Below are 17,575 nucleotides of genomic sequence, written 5' to 3' on the forward strand. Positions count from 1 at the left end.
TATTTCTACTCTTTGAAATACTCAGATCTTATATTACTTTATATTATAAAATCATGTAATATAATTTATGGTAATGTTATGACTGTGGATTACAGGAAGCAGCAGATAGAGGAACACGCCCCAATCGCCATCAACGGGAGTACGGTGGAGAGGGTCAGCAGCTTCAGGTTCCTCAGTGTCCACATCGCTGAGGATCTTTAATTGACTCATCACACAAACACCATCACCAAAACAGCTCCACAGCGGCTCTTCTTCCTCCACAGGCTGCGTGCACCAGAGAGCCTCCTGACCCTCTACAGGTGCACCAGAGAGAGCCTCCTGACCCTCTACAGGTGCACCAGAGAGAGCCTCCTGACCCTCTACAGGTGCACCAGAGAGAGCCTCCTGACCCTCTACAGGTGCACCAGAGAGAGGATCCCCCCCCCCCCCCCTTAGTGGGGGCGGAGGGGGAGGGAAGCTTCACAGCACATCACCAGGACGGAGCTGCCATCCATGGAGGACCTCAGGAAAAAAGCCCAGAGGATTATCAAAGACCCCATCACCCCAGCAACAAACTGTTCTGTCTGCTGCCGTCTGGCAGGCGGTACACCAGCATCAGGACCAAGTCATCAGACCCAGAGACCGTTTCTCTCCACAGGCTATGAGAATGCTAGACGCCTGAGCTCTGTGAAGGCCTCCATAAAGCAATCATCTGGTTGCATCTCACAATTTATTTCATTTATTATCTTCATAGTTGATCAAACTGTATTTAATTGTATTTCACTGTACACTGTTCACTGTTATATTTGATTCTATTAACATGTACATACAACTGGACTTCTTCATCCTGCTGGTGCCAGGTCATTCAGTTGCAGTAGCTCCCAGAGAATCATTTTGTAAAATAATTTCCCAAAATTCGGATCAATAAAGTATACATCTAGCAGATCAGAGCAAGATGGCGCCGAGGATGGCTGCCGTGTCTCGAGCTCCTCACCAACTCCACATCTTAGTGTTTTTATTGTTTTACTTTGTTGGTTTTAACTTTTTTTGCAACATGCAAACCGCCCAAGCGAGCCCTATCATCCAATATGATAGAGAACAACTTTTACACATCAGGTCGCTGGTGCACAGCAATAATCCACGACGACCTGCAAACAATGGAGAGTCTCCGTGTTTACCTGCTGGAGCTCTACCTGTGGAGCGCAGGAGGAAGAGACCACGAGGTTCCCGGGCCGGGGTCCTGGTCAGGCTGAGGAAACGTGAAAACAGGCCTCCTCTACCGAGTTTACTTCTGGCAAATGTCCAATCCCTGGATAATAAGCTGGACGAACTCCGTAGCAGGGTGGCATTTCAACGGGACATTAAGACCTGTAATGTTTTGGTTTTCACGGAGACTTGGCTCGACCCCACGATACCGGACGCCGCCATTGCTCCACACGGATTCTCCATTCATCGCCAGGACCGGACAATAAACTCAGGGAAGAGCAAGGGAGGAGGTGTCTGCTTCGTGATTAACAACAAGTGGTGCTCAGATGTGGAGATCATTTCTTCGGACTGTTCTCCCAGCCTAGAGCACATCATGATCGGATGCCGGCCTTTTTATCTGCCGAGGGAGTTCACATCTGTTGTTCTAACAGCAGTGTATGTTCCGCCGCACGCTGACAACAACACAGCGCTGGAGGAGCTGTATGGGATTATCGACAGGACAGAGACTTCTCGGCCAGAGGCCGCATTTATTGTGGCCGGGGATTTTAACAGAGCCAACATGAAGAAAGTCCTGCCGAAATACTATCAGCACGTCAGCTGCCCCACGCGCGGTGGAAATACACTGGACCATGTTTACACTCCTTTCCGGCATGGATATAAAGCCCTCCCCCGCCCCCCCTTCGGCAAGTCAGACCACATATCTCTTCTTCTGCTCCCCGTTTACCGGCAGAGACTGAAGAGGGACCGACCTGTGACAAGGACAGTGCAGCGTTGGTCCGAGCAGTCTGACTCTGCTCTCTGCCACTGCTTTGGCATCACGGAGTGGTGTGTGTTTGAGGAGGACGATATAAACACACACACTGACGCGGTCATTTGCTACATCGGCAAATGCATCGATGACGTCGTGCCGCGGATTACTGTACGGACATTCCCAAATGAGAAGCCCTGGATAAACGGCGAGGTCCGAGCTAAACTTAAAGCACGGGCCATCGCGCACAGCGGCGGTGATTTGGATGAGTACAGGAATTCCAGGTATGCACTCCGGAGAGCTATTAGCAGTGCGAAAAGACAATACAGGGACAAGGTGGAGTCGAACTACAAGGGCTCCAACGCCAGAAATATGTGGTCTGGACTAAAAACAACAACAGACTACAAAAGGACAACGAGTGGTGCTGAGGAAGTGTCTGCATCTCTCCCAGATGAACTGAACACATTTTATGCACGCTTTGAGAAGCCCCCGGCTGTGGAGGCACAGAAGGCCCAGGATCCCTGCTCACTGGTTTTAACCAGTGCAGATGTGTGTAGATCTCTGGAAAGGATCAACACACACAGGGCTCCTGGACCTGATGGCATCCCTGGCCGTGCTCTCAAGGTGTGTGCAGTTCAGCTGGCAGATGTGTTCACGGACATTTTCAATAGGTCACTGCTCCAGTCTGTAGTCCCCACATGTTGTAAAGAGTCCATCATTGTCCCTGTCCCCAAAAAGACAAAACCCATCTGCCTCAATGACTACCGCCCAGTTGCACTCACCTCCATCATCATGAAGTGCTTTGAGCGGTTAGTCAAACTTTTATCACCTCCTCCCTCCCTGACTCACTGGACCCCCTGCAGTTTGCCTACAGAGCAAACAGGTCCACGGATGATGCCATCTCCCTCACCCTCCACACTGCCCTCTCCCACCTGGACCAGAGGAACACTTCTGTGAGAATGCTGTTCATTGACTACAGTTCAGCATTCAACACCATTGTGCCCTCCAAGCTCATCATTAAGCTCAGGGACCTTGGGCTCCACAGCACCCTCTGTGACTGGATCATGAGCTTCCTGACGGGCAGATCCCAGGCAGTGCGGATGGGGAACATCACATCCTCCACCTTGACCCTCAACACCGGAGCCCCTCAGGGTTGTGTGCTCAGCCCTCTCCTCTACTCCCTGTTCACGCACGACTGCGTGGCCACACACAGCTCCAACACCATCATCAAGTTTGCTGACGACACGACCGTCATCGGCCTGATCACAGACGGCGACGAGACGGCGTACAGAGAGGAGGTCAGAGCCCTGACATCTTGGTGCCAGGACAACAACCTCCATCTCAACGTCAGCAAAACAAAGGAGCTGATTGTGGACTACAGGAAGAGGCAGAGAGAGGCAAACACACCCATCACCATCGACGGGACTCCTGTGGAGAGAGTCAGCAGCTTCAGGTTCCTCGGGGTAAACATCAGTGAGGACCTGACATGGACACATCACACCAGGGTCATATCCAAGACGGCTCGACATCAGCTCTTCTTCCTCCACAGGCTGCGGAAGTTCAACATGGACTCCAGGATACTCTGCGACTTCTACAGGTGCACCATCGAGAGTATCCTGACTGGCTGCATCACCGCCTGGTATGGCAGTTGCACCGCCCTCAACCGTAAGACTCTACAGAGGGTGGTGAAAACTGCTCAGCACATCACCAGGACGGAGCTGCCATCCATGGAGGACCTCTACACCCAGCGGTGTAGGAAGAAGGCCGGTAGGATATTAAAGGACCCCCATCACCCCAGCACCAATCTGTTCTGTCTGCTGCCGTCTGGCAGACGGTACCGCAGCATCCGGACCAAGACCACCAGACTCAGAGACAGTTTTATACCACAGGCTATAAGACTGCTGAACTCCTGAGCTGTGTGAATGTCTACTCACATCTGTTATAGTACACACATACACATACAGTGGGGAGAACAAGTATTTGATACACTGCCGATTTTGCAGGTTTTCCCACTTACAAAGCATGTAGAGGTCTGGCATTTTTATCATAGGTACTCTTCAACTGTGAGAGACGGAATGTAAAACAAAAATCCAGAAAATCACATCGTATGATTTTTAAAGAGTTCATTTGCATTTTATTGCTGACAGAAGTATTTGATACATCAGAAAAACAGAACTTAATATCTGGTACAGAAACCTTTGTTTGCAATCTCAGAGATTAGATGTTTCCTGTAGTTCTTGACCAGGTTTGCTCAAACTGCAGCAGGGATTTTGGCCCACTCCTCCATCCAGATCTTCTCCAGATCCTTCAGGTTTCGGGGCTGTCGCTGGTCAATACGGACTTTCAGCTCCCTCCAAAGATTTTCTATTGGGTTCAGGTCTGGAGACTGGCTAGTTCACTCCGGGGCCTTGAGATGCTTCTTACGGAGCCACTCCTTAGTTACCCTGGCTGTGTGTTTGGGGTCGTTGTCATGCTGGAAGACCCAGCCACGACCCATCTTCAATGCTCTTACTGAGGGAAGGAGGTTGTTGGCCAAGATCTCGCGATACATGGCCCCATCCATCCTCCCCTCAATACGGTGCAGTCGTCCTGTCCCCTTTGCAGAAAAGCATCCCCAAAGAATGATGTGTCCACCTCCATGCTTCACGGTTGGGATGGTGTTCTTGGGGTTGTACTCATCCTTGTTCTTCCTCCAAACACGGCGAGTGGAGTTTAGGCCAAAAAGCTCTATTTTTGTCTCATCAGACCACATGACCTTCTCCCATTCCTCCCATTTTATAGTACACATATCTATATATTATATACATCTGCCATACACATCTGTTATACGTAATATATGCATCTGTCCATACCTCCTCATTCCACAGAGTAAAGTATGTAAATACTCTCAATGTATTCCACATATGTATATACTTCACATCCTCAAATCTTTACTGTTGTTATTGTAAATATTCTTCTCTCTTTTTGCACTACTTTATTATCTTATCTGCACCATGTATGTTGAGTTGTTGGAGGAGCATGGGACATAAGATTTTCATTGCCAACATATACGCTGTATCTGCTGTGCATATGACCAATAACACCTTGGAACCTTGAAATCTACCCATCTGTCTGTAGAATCCTGCATTCACTCGGACACTTTCAGATCCCTGCATAATTCGGCTTGTTGTATTTATGTTTACAACGTCATCTGCACTACTTATACAGACAGTGTAGTCACTGCCACACGTTCACTGCAGCTGCTGCGCACACCACAATCAACCCTTGGATCCATACTGTAATATAGAGTCATATTCAGAAGTAGAAGTACTCAGGTCTTGTACTTGAGTAAAGTAAAAGTACTCAGGTCTTGTACTTGAGTAAAGTAAAAGTACTCAGGTCTTGTACTTGAGTAAAAGTAGAAGTACTCAGGTCTTGTACTTGAGTAAAGTAAAAGTACTCAGGTCTTGTACTTGAGTAAAGTAAAAGTACTCAGGTCTTGTACTTGAGTAAAGTAAAAGTACTCAGGTCTTGTACTTGAGTAAAGTAGAAGTACTCAGGTCTTGTACTTGAGTAAAGTAAAAGTACTCTAGGTCTTGTACTTGAGTAAAGTAGAAGTACTCAGGTCTTGTACTTGAGTAAAGTAAAAGTACTCAGGTCTTGTACTTGAGTAAAGTAAAAGTACTCAGGTCTTGTACTTGAGTAAAGTAGAAGTACTCAGTGTATACTGTATCATTGAGGTATAATACAGCTGGCAGTCAGTCCCTCTTCAACGAGTCTCACCTATCCCCCGTTAAAGAGTCTCTCCGGCCCCCCCGGTAATTACTGGCACCTGTCCCTCTCTTTAACGAGTCCTATCAATACACATCATCTTTAAACCATCAGCACGAGCAGGACGTCACGGCTCAAGAATCAGACAGAAAGAAAAAAACAACTCAAATTTATTGAAACTTCTTCGTACAAAACAGAAACAGGAAGTGTCTACATGCGGCAAGTGTCGTGAAATGCCTCCAGAGTCCTAAAGTCTCTCCAGGTGGGAGGGAGTCCGTCCTGCAGGTACCGTCCACAGCGCTGACAGGGAGACTGGAACAGCTTTATGTAGCGACTGACGGAACAGCTTTATGTAGCTCCGCAACCAGGTCTGAGAGACAGGTGAGAGAGAGGTCAATGTAGCTCAGGAACCAGGTCTGAGAGACAGGTGAGAGAGAGGTCAATGTAGCTCAGGAACCAGGTCTGAGAGACAGGTGAGAGAGAGGTCAATGTAGCTCAGGAACCAGGTCTGAGAGACAGGTGAGAGAGAGGTCAATGTAGCTCAGGAACCAGGTCTGAGAGACAGGTGAGAGAGAGGTCAATATAGCTCAGGAACCAGGTCTGAGAGACAGGTGAGAGAGATGTCAATGTAGCTCAGGACCCAGGTCTGAGAGACAGACAGCATAGAACCAGACAGGTAGTAACAGACGGGTAGTTTCTCACCATGAAGGATCGTACCACCACGTCGGGCATCTGGGGGAGCTGGTAGTGTAGCAAGGCGGTGGTGGCGTGGTCCGTTACCTAGTGTTAGAAATAATCAATATATTGGAGCGGAACATTAACAGATAATTCACTGTTTCTGGACGGATCATATTTGTCCGGTAGTATTACCGGATGTTGTCTTTAGCCTCAGATAGCATATAGCTAATACTGTATTGTATATATGAGTAGAGGGAGAAGGACGCGTGGAGTTACACACTAAACACACCGCCTGTACCTGTCACTCATTGATGCTGCAATGATACAGTTGCCTGTTTAATACCTGATAAACCTCAGAAGGATTGCATAATAGAATATCGTAGGTGAGAGTTCCAGGACATCACTAACAAGATGGCGACGGTGACGTCATAAGAGGACCCGCCCCCGACGACATCAGCCTATAGAAGAGTCCGGAGAACCCCATGTGACAAGCGGCCAACAGGATCCAGCCCCCGCTACCAACCAATGAGAGCACGAGAGCGGAGCACGTCTTATTTTTAAGTTGTTTATTGTATGGCGGGAAAGGGGTGGTTCTATAGAACATGTTTGTATTGTGAGATCGATCTGTCTTTTGTTCCGGACCGCCAGACAGGAACTACTGCTGAGCTCCACTCAGTCAGCGGCCTGTGGACGCGTGTACCGGGCTATTGAGCCACAGCTGTGAAGCTTTTGTGAAACGTACTGCTACATCCTTTTATTAAACACTCCTTTAAAACTTATAAGAGGAGCTTCACCTCGTTTCTTTGAATCGACTCCTGGGCTTCGAATAAATGAACAATTCCTACACTACCAACAACACAACCAATAGGAACCAGTTCAGTTCTAACCCCGGGCTTCTCTGGTTCAGAGCTCGTTCGCAGTTAGGAACCAGTTCATCGCTCAACAGGTGGAGTTTAGCAGTACCTGTCTGTCTCTCGGCAGCCCATACCTCTCTATCAGTGGAGTTTAACAGTACCTGTCTGTCTATCGGCAGCTGATGCCCTTATCAGTGGAGTTTAACAGTACCTGTCTGTCTATCGGCAGCTGATGCCCTTATCAGTGGAGTTTAGCAGTACCTGTCTGTCTATCGGCAGCTGATGCCTCTATCAGCGGAGTTCAGCAGTACCTGTCTGTCTCTCGGCAGCTGATACCTCTATCAGTGGAGTTTAGCAGTACCTGTCTGTCTCTCGGCAGCTGATGCCTCTATCAGTGGAGTTTAGCAGAACCTGTCTGTCTCTCGGCAGCTGATGCCTCTATCAGTGGAGTTTAGCAGAACCTGTCTGTCTCTCGGCAGCTGATGCCTCTATCAGTGGAGTTTAGCAGTACCTGTCTGTCTCTCGGCAGCTGATGCCTCTCTATCAGTCTGAATGGAACTGGTCTCAAAGGGACTTTGGTATTAGGTGCTGATGTTAGCATAGCAGCAGAAGCTAATCTGTATATTTACAGGAGGACTTCCTGATGATCGTCTGGCCACCTGTTTAGCCCTAGGTGTGGATTCCAGCTGATAGCTGCTATAATAAAGACTGTCTCACCTTCTGGAACACCTGGTACTGAGACTTGGTCCAGATGTCCAGCTGAGGGAGAGAGATACAGGTTACCATGAGACAGACAGTCAGACATACAGACAGACAGACAGACAGACAGACAGACAGACAGACAGCATGGTCTCCTGTCTCACCTTCCCGTCCTCGTTGTAAACGTTCTCATTGAATCCTCGAACAACAGTTCTGTCAATGAACAGCGAACGCATCACAACGATCGCCTTCAACACCTTCCCCAGAGTCACCTGAGAGACAGACAGGTGAGAGATAGACAGGTAAGATACAGACAGGTGAGACAGGTTGTTGTGGTGTGCAGTTTGATTACCAGCTGTACAGATGTTCAGGGTTATTGTGTTGTGTATATGTGTGTGTGTGTGTGTGTGTGTGTGTGTGTGTGTGTGTGTGTGTGTGTGTGTGTGTGTGTGTGTGTGTGTGTTACCAGCAGCACAGCAGACGTCCCGTTGGGTCTGAACAGCTCGATGGTCAGATCAGGAAACATCCTGCCGATCCTTGAGATGACATCATCCACATACCTGTACACACAATACTGCTGGATTAATAAAGTATTACTAATGCAGAACCACTATAGTACTACTCTAGTAATACTACAGTACTAGTAGTACTATTGTAGTACTATACTTTAGTAGTATTATTACTGTATAGCTCTCCCGTTCCTCAGTTGTTTTATAAAGACCTGGAGGACATTATACAACATCTGGATCCTCCTCCTGCTGCCTGATATTACAGGCTATTTCAAGAATAGTTTCATATAGCATGTCCTCAGATCTACTTCATATAGTAAGTCTCTTCACTCAGGTGTATTTCCTCAGGCCCTGAAAACTGCAGTAATTAAACCGCTCTTAAAAGAGAACAATCTAGACGCTTCAGTAAGGAACAATTACAGGCCCATATCAAACCTCCCATTCCTGAATAAAATCACTGAAAAAGCAGTTTTTAAACAACTGAATAATTTATTGGATTTAAATAAAGCTGTTTCGATGTGTTCCAGTGAGGCTTTGGACCGCACCACAGCACTGAGACTGCTCCAGTTAGCTCTTCAATGACAACCTCTTAAAAACAAACATGGCAGAGTCTCAGTGTCAGCATTATTAGATCTCAGCCGGCATTTCACACAACATATTACTAGGCCGACTGGACAACTGGGCGGGACTTTCTGCAACAGTTCTGAGTTGGTTTGAACCCTACTTAAAGGACAGGAAACACTTTGTTTTTATAGGCAGCTACACACCTGAGTTCAAATATATGACATGTGGGGTTCCTCAAGGCTCCATCTTGGGGCCTCTTCTCTAACATCCACATGCTACCACTGGCTCAGATAATAAAAATAAGTTACCATAGCTACGCAGACGACACACACATTCACCATTTCAGCAGCAGACTAGGCTCCAATTAAATTCAATGCCTGGACGAGTCAGAACTTTCTCCCAATAAACAAAGACAAAACTGAGGTCATTCAGTCGGCAATATTCAGAACAACAGACAAATCCAGGCATCTAGGTGTAGTCCTGGACTCTGAACTTCAACCGTCACATTAAAACAGTTACTAAGTCTGCCTGCTATCACCTGAAGAATATATCGGGGATTAAAGGACTGATGTCACAGCAGGATCTGGAAAAACTTGCTTTTCTCTTCTGGAGACTGGACTACTGTAATGGTGTCTTTACAGGTCTCACTGAAACCTCTGTTAGAAAGCTGCAGCTGATTCAGAACGCTGCTGTCCTCACTGAGAGAGGGGTCACATCAGTCCACCTCTGAGGTCTTTACTCTGAGAGAGGGGTCACATCAGTCCACCTCTGAGGTCTTTACACTGAGAGAGGGGGTCACATCAGTCCAGCTCTGAGGTCTTTACACTGAGAGAGGGGTCACATCAGTCCACCTCTGAGGTCTTTACACTGAGAGAGGGGGTCACATCAGTCCAGCTCTGAGGTCTTTACTCTGAGAGAGGGGTCACATCAGTCCACCTCTGAGGTCTTTACACTGAGAGGGGTCACATCAGTCCACCTCTGAGGTCTTTACTCTGAGAGAGGGGTCACATCAGTCCACCTCTGAGGTCTTTACACTGAGAGAGGGGGTCACATCAGTCCAGCTCTGAGGTCTTTACTCTGAGAGAGGGGTCACATCAGTCCACCTCTGAGGTCTTTACACTGAGAGGGGTCACATCAGTCCACCTCTGAGGTCTTTACTCTGAGAGAGGGGTCACATCAGTCCACCTCTGAGGTCTTTACACTGAGAGGGGTCACATCAGTCCACCTCTGAGGTCTTTACTCTGAGAGAGGGGTCACATCAGTCCACCTCTGAGGTCTTTACACTGAGAGAGGGGGTCACATCAGTCCACCTCTGAAGTCTTTACACTGAGAGAGGGGTCACATCAGTCCAGCTCTGAGGTCTTTACACTGAGAGAGGGGATCACATCAGTCCAGGTCTGAGGTCTTTACTCTGAGAGAGGGGATAACATCAGTCCAGGTCTGAGGTCTTTACACTGAGAGAGGGGTCACATCAGTCCAGCTCTGAGGTCTTTACACTGAGAGAGGGGTCACATCAGTCCAGCTCTGAGGTCTTTACTCTGAGAGAGGGGGTCACATCAGTCCAGGTCTGAGGTCTTTACACTGAGAGAGGGGGTCACATCAGTCCAGGTCTGAGGTCTTTACACTGAGAGAGGGGTCACATCAGTCCAGCTCTGAGGTCTTTACTCTGAGAGAGGGGATAACATCAGTCCAGGTCTGAGGTCTTTACTCTGAGAGAGGGGGTCACATCAGTCCAGCTCTGAGGTCTTTACTCAGAGAGGGGGTCACATCAGTCCAGGTCTGAGGTCTTTACTCTGAGAGAGGGGACCACATCAGTCCAGCTCTGAGGTCTTTACACTGAGAGAGGACACCACATCAGTCCAGCTCTGAGGTCTTTACTCAGAGAGGGGGTCACATCAGTCCAGCTCTGAGGTCTTTACTCTGAGAGAGGGGACCACATCAGTCCAGCTCTGAGGTCTTTACAGTGAGAGACGGGACCACATCAGTCCAGCTCTGAGGTCTTTACACAGAGAGGGGGTCACATCAGTCCAGGCTCTGAGGTCTTTACACAGAGAGGGGGTCACATCAGTCCAGGTCTGAGGTCTTTACACTGAGAGGGGTCACATCAGTCCAGGTCTGAGGTCTTTACTCTGAGAGAGGGGGTCACATCAGTCCAGGTCTGAGGTCTTTACACTGAGAGAGGGGTCACATCAGTCCAGGTCTGAGGTCTTTACACTGAGAGAGGGGGTCACATCAGTCCAGGTCTGAGGTCTTTACACTAGAGAGGGGTCACATCAGTCCACCTCTGAGGTCTTTACTCTGAGAGAGGGGATAACATCAGTCCAGGTCTGAGGTCTTTACTCTGAGAGAGGGGGTCACATCAGTCCAGCTCTGAGGTCTTTACTCAGAGAGGGGGTCACATCAGTCCAGGTCTGAGGTCTTTACTCTGAGAGAGGGGACCACATCAGTCCAGCTCTGAGGTCTTTACACTGAGAGAGGGGACCACATCAGTCCAGCTCTGAGGTCTTTACTCAGAGAGGGGGTCACATCAGTCCAGCTCTGAGGTCTTTACTCTGAGAGAGGGGACCACATCAGTCCAGCTCTGAGGTCTTTACAGTGAGAGACGGGACCACATCAGTCCAGCTCTGAGGTCTTTACACAGAGAGGGGGTCACATCAGTCCACCTCTGAGGTCTTTACACAGAGAGGGGGTCACATCAGTCCACCTCTGAGGTCTTTACACAGAGAGGGGATAACATCAGTCCAGGTCTGAGGTCTTTACACTGAGAGAGGGGGTCACATCAGTCCAGGTCTGAGGTCTTTACACTGAGAGAGGGGGTCACATCAGTCCACCTCTGAGGTCTTTACACTGAGAGAGGGGGTCACATCAGTCCACCTCTGAGGTCTTTACACAGAGAGGGGTCACATCAGTCCAGGTCTGAGGTCTTTACACTGAGAGAGGGGGTCACATCAGTCCACCTCTGAGGTCTTTACACAGAGAGGGGTCACATCAGTCCAGGTCTGAGGTCTTTACACTGAGAGAGGGGGTCACATCAGTCCACCTCTGAGGTCTTTACACTGAGAGAGGGGATCACATCAGTCCAGCTCTGAGGTCTTTACACTGAGAGAGGGGGTCACATCAGTCCAGCTCTGAGGTCTTTACACTGAGAGAGGGGGTCACATCAGTCCACCTCTGAGGTCTTTACACTGAGAGAGGGGTCACATCAGTCCACCTCTGAGGTCTTTACACTGAGAGAGGGGTCACATCAGTCCACCTCTGAGGTCTTTACACTGAGAGAGGGGGTCACATCAGTCCACCTCTGAGGTCTTTACACTGAGAGAGGGGGTCACATCAGTCCACCTCTGAAGTCTTTACACTGAGAGAGGGGGTCACATCAGTCCACCTCTGAGGTCTTTACACTGAGAGAGGGGGTCACATCAGTCCACCTCTGAGGTCTTTACACAGAGAGGGGTCACATCAGTCCAGGTCTGAGGTCTTTACACTGAGAGAGGGGTCACATCAGTCCACCTCTGAGGTCTTTACACAGAGAGGGGTCACATCAGTCCAGTCTGAGGTCTTTACACTGAGAGAGGGGGTCACATCAGTCCACCTCTGAGGTCTTTACACAGAGAGGGGTCACATCAGTCCAGGTCTGAGGTCTTTACACTGAGAGAGGGGGTCACATCAGTCCAGCTCTGAGGTCTTTACACTGAGAGAGGGGGTCACATCAGTCCACCTCTGAGGTCTTTACACAGAGAGGGGTCACATCAGTCCAGGTCTGAGGTCTTTACACTGAGAGAGGGGACCACATCAGTCCAGCTCTGAGGTCTTTACACTGAGAGAGGGGTCACATCAGTCCAGCTCTGAGGTCTTTACACAGAGAGGGGTCACATCAGTCCAGGTCTGAGGTCTTTACACTGAGAGAGGGGGTCACATCAGTCCAGCTCTGAGGTCTTTACACTGAGAGAGGGGGTCACATCAGTCCACCTCTGAGGTCTTTACTCTGGCTCTCTGTCAGGGACTCCAGTCTGCTGCTGGTTTGTAAAGCACTGGTTTATTCCAGTCTGCTGCTGGTTTGTAAAGCACTGGTTTATTCCAGTCTGCTGCTGGTTTGTAAAGCACTGGTTTATTCCAGTCTGCTGCTGGTTTGTAAAGCACTGGTTTATTCCAGTCTGCTGCTGGTTTGTAAAGCACTGGTTTATTCCAGTCTGCTGCTGGTTTAAGAACAATCCAGAACTTGATTTGATCCTCTTTGCTCTTTAATGACTCTTTCTAAAGGCCATTTTATCATTTGCTCCTGAATGCTCTTAATGTCTTTCATCTCTGTAAAGCACTTTGAAATGCCTTGTGTTGAACAGGGCTTCATAAATAAACTTGCCTTGCCTATAATACTGTAGTACTACTGTATTAGTATGGTGCTACATCAGTACGAGTACTCACTGAGGAGGCAGTACCAGGGTACTAGGTTGGACTTTGGGTCGTCTCTTGGCTGAAGCACCCATCTGATTGGCCGATCGTTTGAGTGATTGTTGGTTCAACAAACTGGAGGCCAACCCAGCGTGATACTGCAACTACACACACACACACACACACACACACACACACACACACACACACACACACACACACACACACACACAGTAAATAACCTAAAGCATCACACACACTAATTGGACGTGTAACCTCAACACAATAACTAATAACATTTGTATTTCAAATGTTAATAAATATATAAACATAATATAACAAACCAATAAATAGACAAAACATTTGCACAAAAACGCATGTCAAAAATAACTTGGTGCATTACGGAATGAAAACTTTTTTTCTGAGGTCAGAATTATTATGAATATACCTTCAATATATTAAATATAAATATATATTAAATATATATATTTATATATAATATATGTTATATATATATTTTATATATAAATATATATATTTATATATAAAATATATATAAATATATATTAATATATATATATATATATTATAATATATATATTTATATTTAATATATATAAATATATATTAAATATAAATATATATATTTATATATAAATATATATTTTATATATAAATATATATAATATATATTTATATATAAATATATATTTATATATTATATATAAATATATATTTATATATAATATATAAATATATATTTATATATAAATATATATAAAATATATATTTATATATAATATATATATTTATATTTAATATATATTTATATATTATATATAAATATATATATAATATATATTTATATATAAATATATATTATATATATATATATATATTTATATAAATATATATATAATATATATTTATATTAAATATATATATATAATATATATTTATATATAAATATATATTATATATATATTTAATATAATATATATTATATATATTTATATATATTATATATATATTATATATAAATATATATTTATATATAATATATAAATATATAATATATATTTATATATTATATAAATATATATTAAATATAATATATAAATATATATTTATTTTGCAGAGTTTACATGTCACCTTGTGGGTTCGTCCGTTACGCACACACCAACAAAAGGGCCTGAACACACAGCTCTGAAGCAGTGTGAGGGTCTTCCAGCCCAAACACAGCCCTTCAACTAATCGACCAATGACAAATCGTTCGACTTTCAATCAACTAACGTTTAGTCAGCTGGGAGTGCAGTGTTAGCATGTTAGCATGTTTACCTTGTTGGACCATTTGTAGGCCTGCAGCAGCTGGGAATACAGTGGGGTTTTGTCCTGGACCGGATCCAGACTGAGGAGCCCACTGTTGTGGAGAGGATGAGACTCTGAAGGACGGCCGACCAGACCACTGAGCCGCTCCAGCTCACTGACAGGAGGACAGACAGGAGGAGAGACACACAGGTTATCAGTGGTGGTACAACAGAGTGTATTGTAATGCAGTCTGATGTTTTTGCTCTCCAGATTCTCATTAATGGAGATGTGTCTAACACAGATAACATAACACAGATAGTCAGAGTCAGAGTCAGTCAGTCAGAGTCACTCAGAATCAGTCAGAGTCACTCAGAATCAGTCAGAGTCACTCAGAATCAGTCAGAGTCACTCAGTCAGCGTCAGTCAGAGTCAATCACATTCAGTCAGAGTCAGTCAGAGTCAATCAGAGTCAATCACATTCAGTCAGCGTCAGTCAGAGTCAGTCAGAGTCAATCACATTCAGTCAGCGTCAGTCAGAGTCAATCACATTCAGTCAGAGTCACTCAGTCAGCGTCAGTCAGAGTCAATCACAGTCAGTCAGCGTCAGTCAGAGTCAATCACATTCAGTCAGAGTCAGTCAGAGTCAGTCACGTCAGTCAGTCAGTCAGCGTCAGTCAGTCAGAGTCAATCACATTCAGTCAGAGTCACTCAGAATCAGTCAGAGTCAGTCAGTCAGAGTCAGTCAGCGTCAGTCAGTCAGTCAGTCAGTCAGTCAGAGTCAGTCAGAGTCAGTCAGTGTGAGTCAGTGTGAGTCAGAGTCAGTCAGTCAGTCAGAGGTACGGTGGAATCACATTCAGTCAGAGTCAGTCAGAGTCAATCAGAGTCAATCACATTCAGTCAGAGTCACTCAGTCAGCGTCAGTCAGAGTCAATCACATTCAGTCAGCGTCAGTCAGAGTCAATCACATTCAGTCAGAGTCAGTCAGAGTCAGTCAGCGTCAGTCAGTCAGTCAGCGTCAGTCAGTCAGAGTCAATCACATTCAGTCAGAGTCACTCAGAATCAGTCAGAGTCAGTCAGTCAGAGTCAGTCAGCGTCAGTCAGTCAGTCAGTCAGTCAGAGTCAGTCAGAGTCAGTCAGTGTGAGTCAGTGTGAGTCAGAGTCAGTCAGTGTCAGTCAGAGGGTACGGTGGAATAGTAAAAAAATCAGCTCCTATTGTCTTTTCCTTGACCTCTGTGTGAAACGTCACGGGGTTAAGGAATAGTGGATAGGAGAACTCAAAAGGACTGAGGAGCAGAGGCTGCGGTGTTTTGAGAATGGGACTGCACTGACACTATCCTCATATTTATGAAGGACGTCATTAATGAGCGTCTGCTGTGGGGAACTACAGCTCCTCTAAAGCTACTGAGAGCCTCTCCTCTGCACCGTGCTCTTTGGTGGGGCTGTTTCTGCTTTATGAACCAGGACAGCAGAGAGACAGATACTCTGCATTACAAAGGCTGGGACTGAGATAAAAAGGAAAGTGAAACTTTTGCTGTCCACCCCCAGGGTGTGTGTGTGTGTGTGTGTGTGTGTGTGTGTGTGTGTGTGTGTGTGTGTGTGTGTGTGTGTGTGTGTGTTACTTCAGGTCCCGGTTCACGCTCTGCAGCTGCTCCTGGAAACCGGATATGAAGATCTTCTCGCGGCCCTCCAAAGTCTCGCGGTTTTTCATCCCGTCTTTCAGGGACTCGAACACGCGGCTAACGCTCGAGCGCAGCGCTTGTATTCCGCTGATCGCGTGCGAGAAAGCGTCCAGGTTGACCCCAACGTGCAGCGCGTCCGCCATCTCTGCTGACCGAGCCTCTACTGACGGAGCGCAATCTGATGACGTCAGAGAGACAGCTTCCTGCGGCGCGCACAAGCTGATGACGTCAGACAAATATATCTTTTTTTTCTCCTTGTTGAGCAACTTTATTGAACTGGTTTTTCAAAGGCATCAGAACGGGACCATCACACCGTTGTTCATTACATTAACCGAGGGCATTATGAACAGAAAACAACAACAAATAAATAAATAAAACAATCGGTGACACAAGGTTTATCCAAGGTCCCTCCTCGACTCCTCTCTCCACCTTCTCCCCTTCGGGACTTGGACCCGGAAATCTATCGAGGCACGCCATGTTGAAGGACGTGCCAATTGCTTCAATGCACGCAGAGGAGTCTGGGAGGAGGCTGCAGGAGACGGGAGTGTAATCTCTACTCGTAACAAAGCTCACTGCAGCTGCTCTGTTAAGGAGGAGTAGTCCATGTTCAAAGCGCTTCAATACAGTACAATATATAAAGTTAATGAGACCCTATATAAACTCTACAGTGTGTGAAATATACTTGCATTCAATAATGATGGTTTCATTATTTAAAAAAATAACATGAAAGCAACATAACATTTAGGATATATATATATACAAATACTACAAGATCCAAGACAAAAGTTCATCTGAAACTTGCTCAAATAACAGAATGAAATCAATCCACCAATTCTGATTATTTTTATAATAACTTCAATGTTTTGACCGAAAATAATACATTGAAACTATAATACAAACAGATGATGTGAAAACTAAATCCCAGGTTTGAAGGGATTTATTTGGAGTGCGTTCTGCTGACAGGTGACAGACTGTGCACACGGCAGCAATAAAGGGCGTCCTGGGAGGACATCCTCATACCTGAGGACATCCTCATACCTGAGGGCACCCTCATACCTGAGGACTTCTCTGTCCTCCCGTCTCTCACATGCATCTTACCAGGGCGGAGTTAAGACGCGAGGAAGAGACGCCAGTGAAGGAAAGGAGGAGGCGAAATAATCAATTGGGAATCCCAATACACACACGCACACACACAAACAGGTGGAGTTTAGGGCG

At 46.2% G+C, this 17,575-nt stretch overlaps 1 protein-coding gene across 1 annotated transcript; it reads right to left on the bottom strand.

Annotated features, from left to right (window-relative positions):
* Positions 1-5,835: 5,835 nt before the first annotated feature.
* med27 (mediator complex subunit 27) lies at positions 5,836-17,175 on the bottom strand. The gene is made up of 9 exons (XM_063898339.1): positions 16,301-17,175; positions 14,712-14,856; positions 13,407-13,537; positions 8,381-8,474; positions 8,079-8,186; positions 7,933-7,974; positions 6,386-6,463; positions 6,312-6,329; positions 5,836-6,010 (listed from the first exon to the last, which is right to left on the bottom strand). The coding sequence occupies exons 1-9, from the start codon at positions 16,501-16,503 to the stop codon at positions 5,894-5,896; spliced, it is 936 nt and encodes a 311-aa protein (XP_063754409.1). The 5' UTR covers positions 16,504-17,175; the 3' UTR covers positions 5,836-5,893.
* Positions 17,176-17,575: the final 400 nt, after the last annotated feature.

The sequence above is a fragment of the Eleginops maclovinus genome, chromosome 12 (genome assembly GCF_036324505.1).
Source record: "Eleginops maclovinus isolate JMC-PN-2008 ecotype Puerto Natales chromosome 12, JC_Emac_rtc_rv5, whole genome shotgun sequence".
In the NCBI taxonomy this organism is placed as follows: domain Eukaryota; kingdom Metazoa; phylum Chordata; class Actinopteri; order Perciformes; family Eleginopidae; genus Eleginops; species Eleginops maclovinus.

What these genes read in the sequence shown, in the direction of transcription:
- med27 (XM_063898339.1), bottom strand. Translation starts at nt 16,503, where the DNA reads ATGGCGGACGCGCTGCACGTTGGGGTCAACCTGGACGCTTTCTCGCAC. An exon ending in CCTACAAATGGTCCAACAAG is followed by an intron (nt 13,538 to 14,711) that starts GTAAACATGCTA and finishes GTGTGTGTGTAG; the next exon opens with TTGCAGTATCACGCTGGGTT. An exon ending in AGTACCAGGTGTTCCAGAAG is followed by an intron (nt 6,464 to 7,932) that starts GTGAGACAGTCT and finishes TTCTAACACTAG; the next exon opens with GTAACGGACCACGCCACCAC.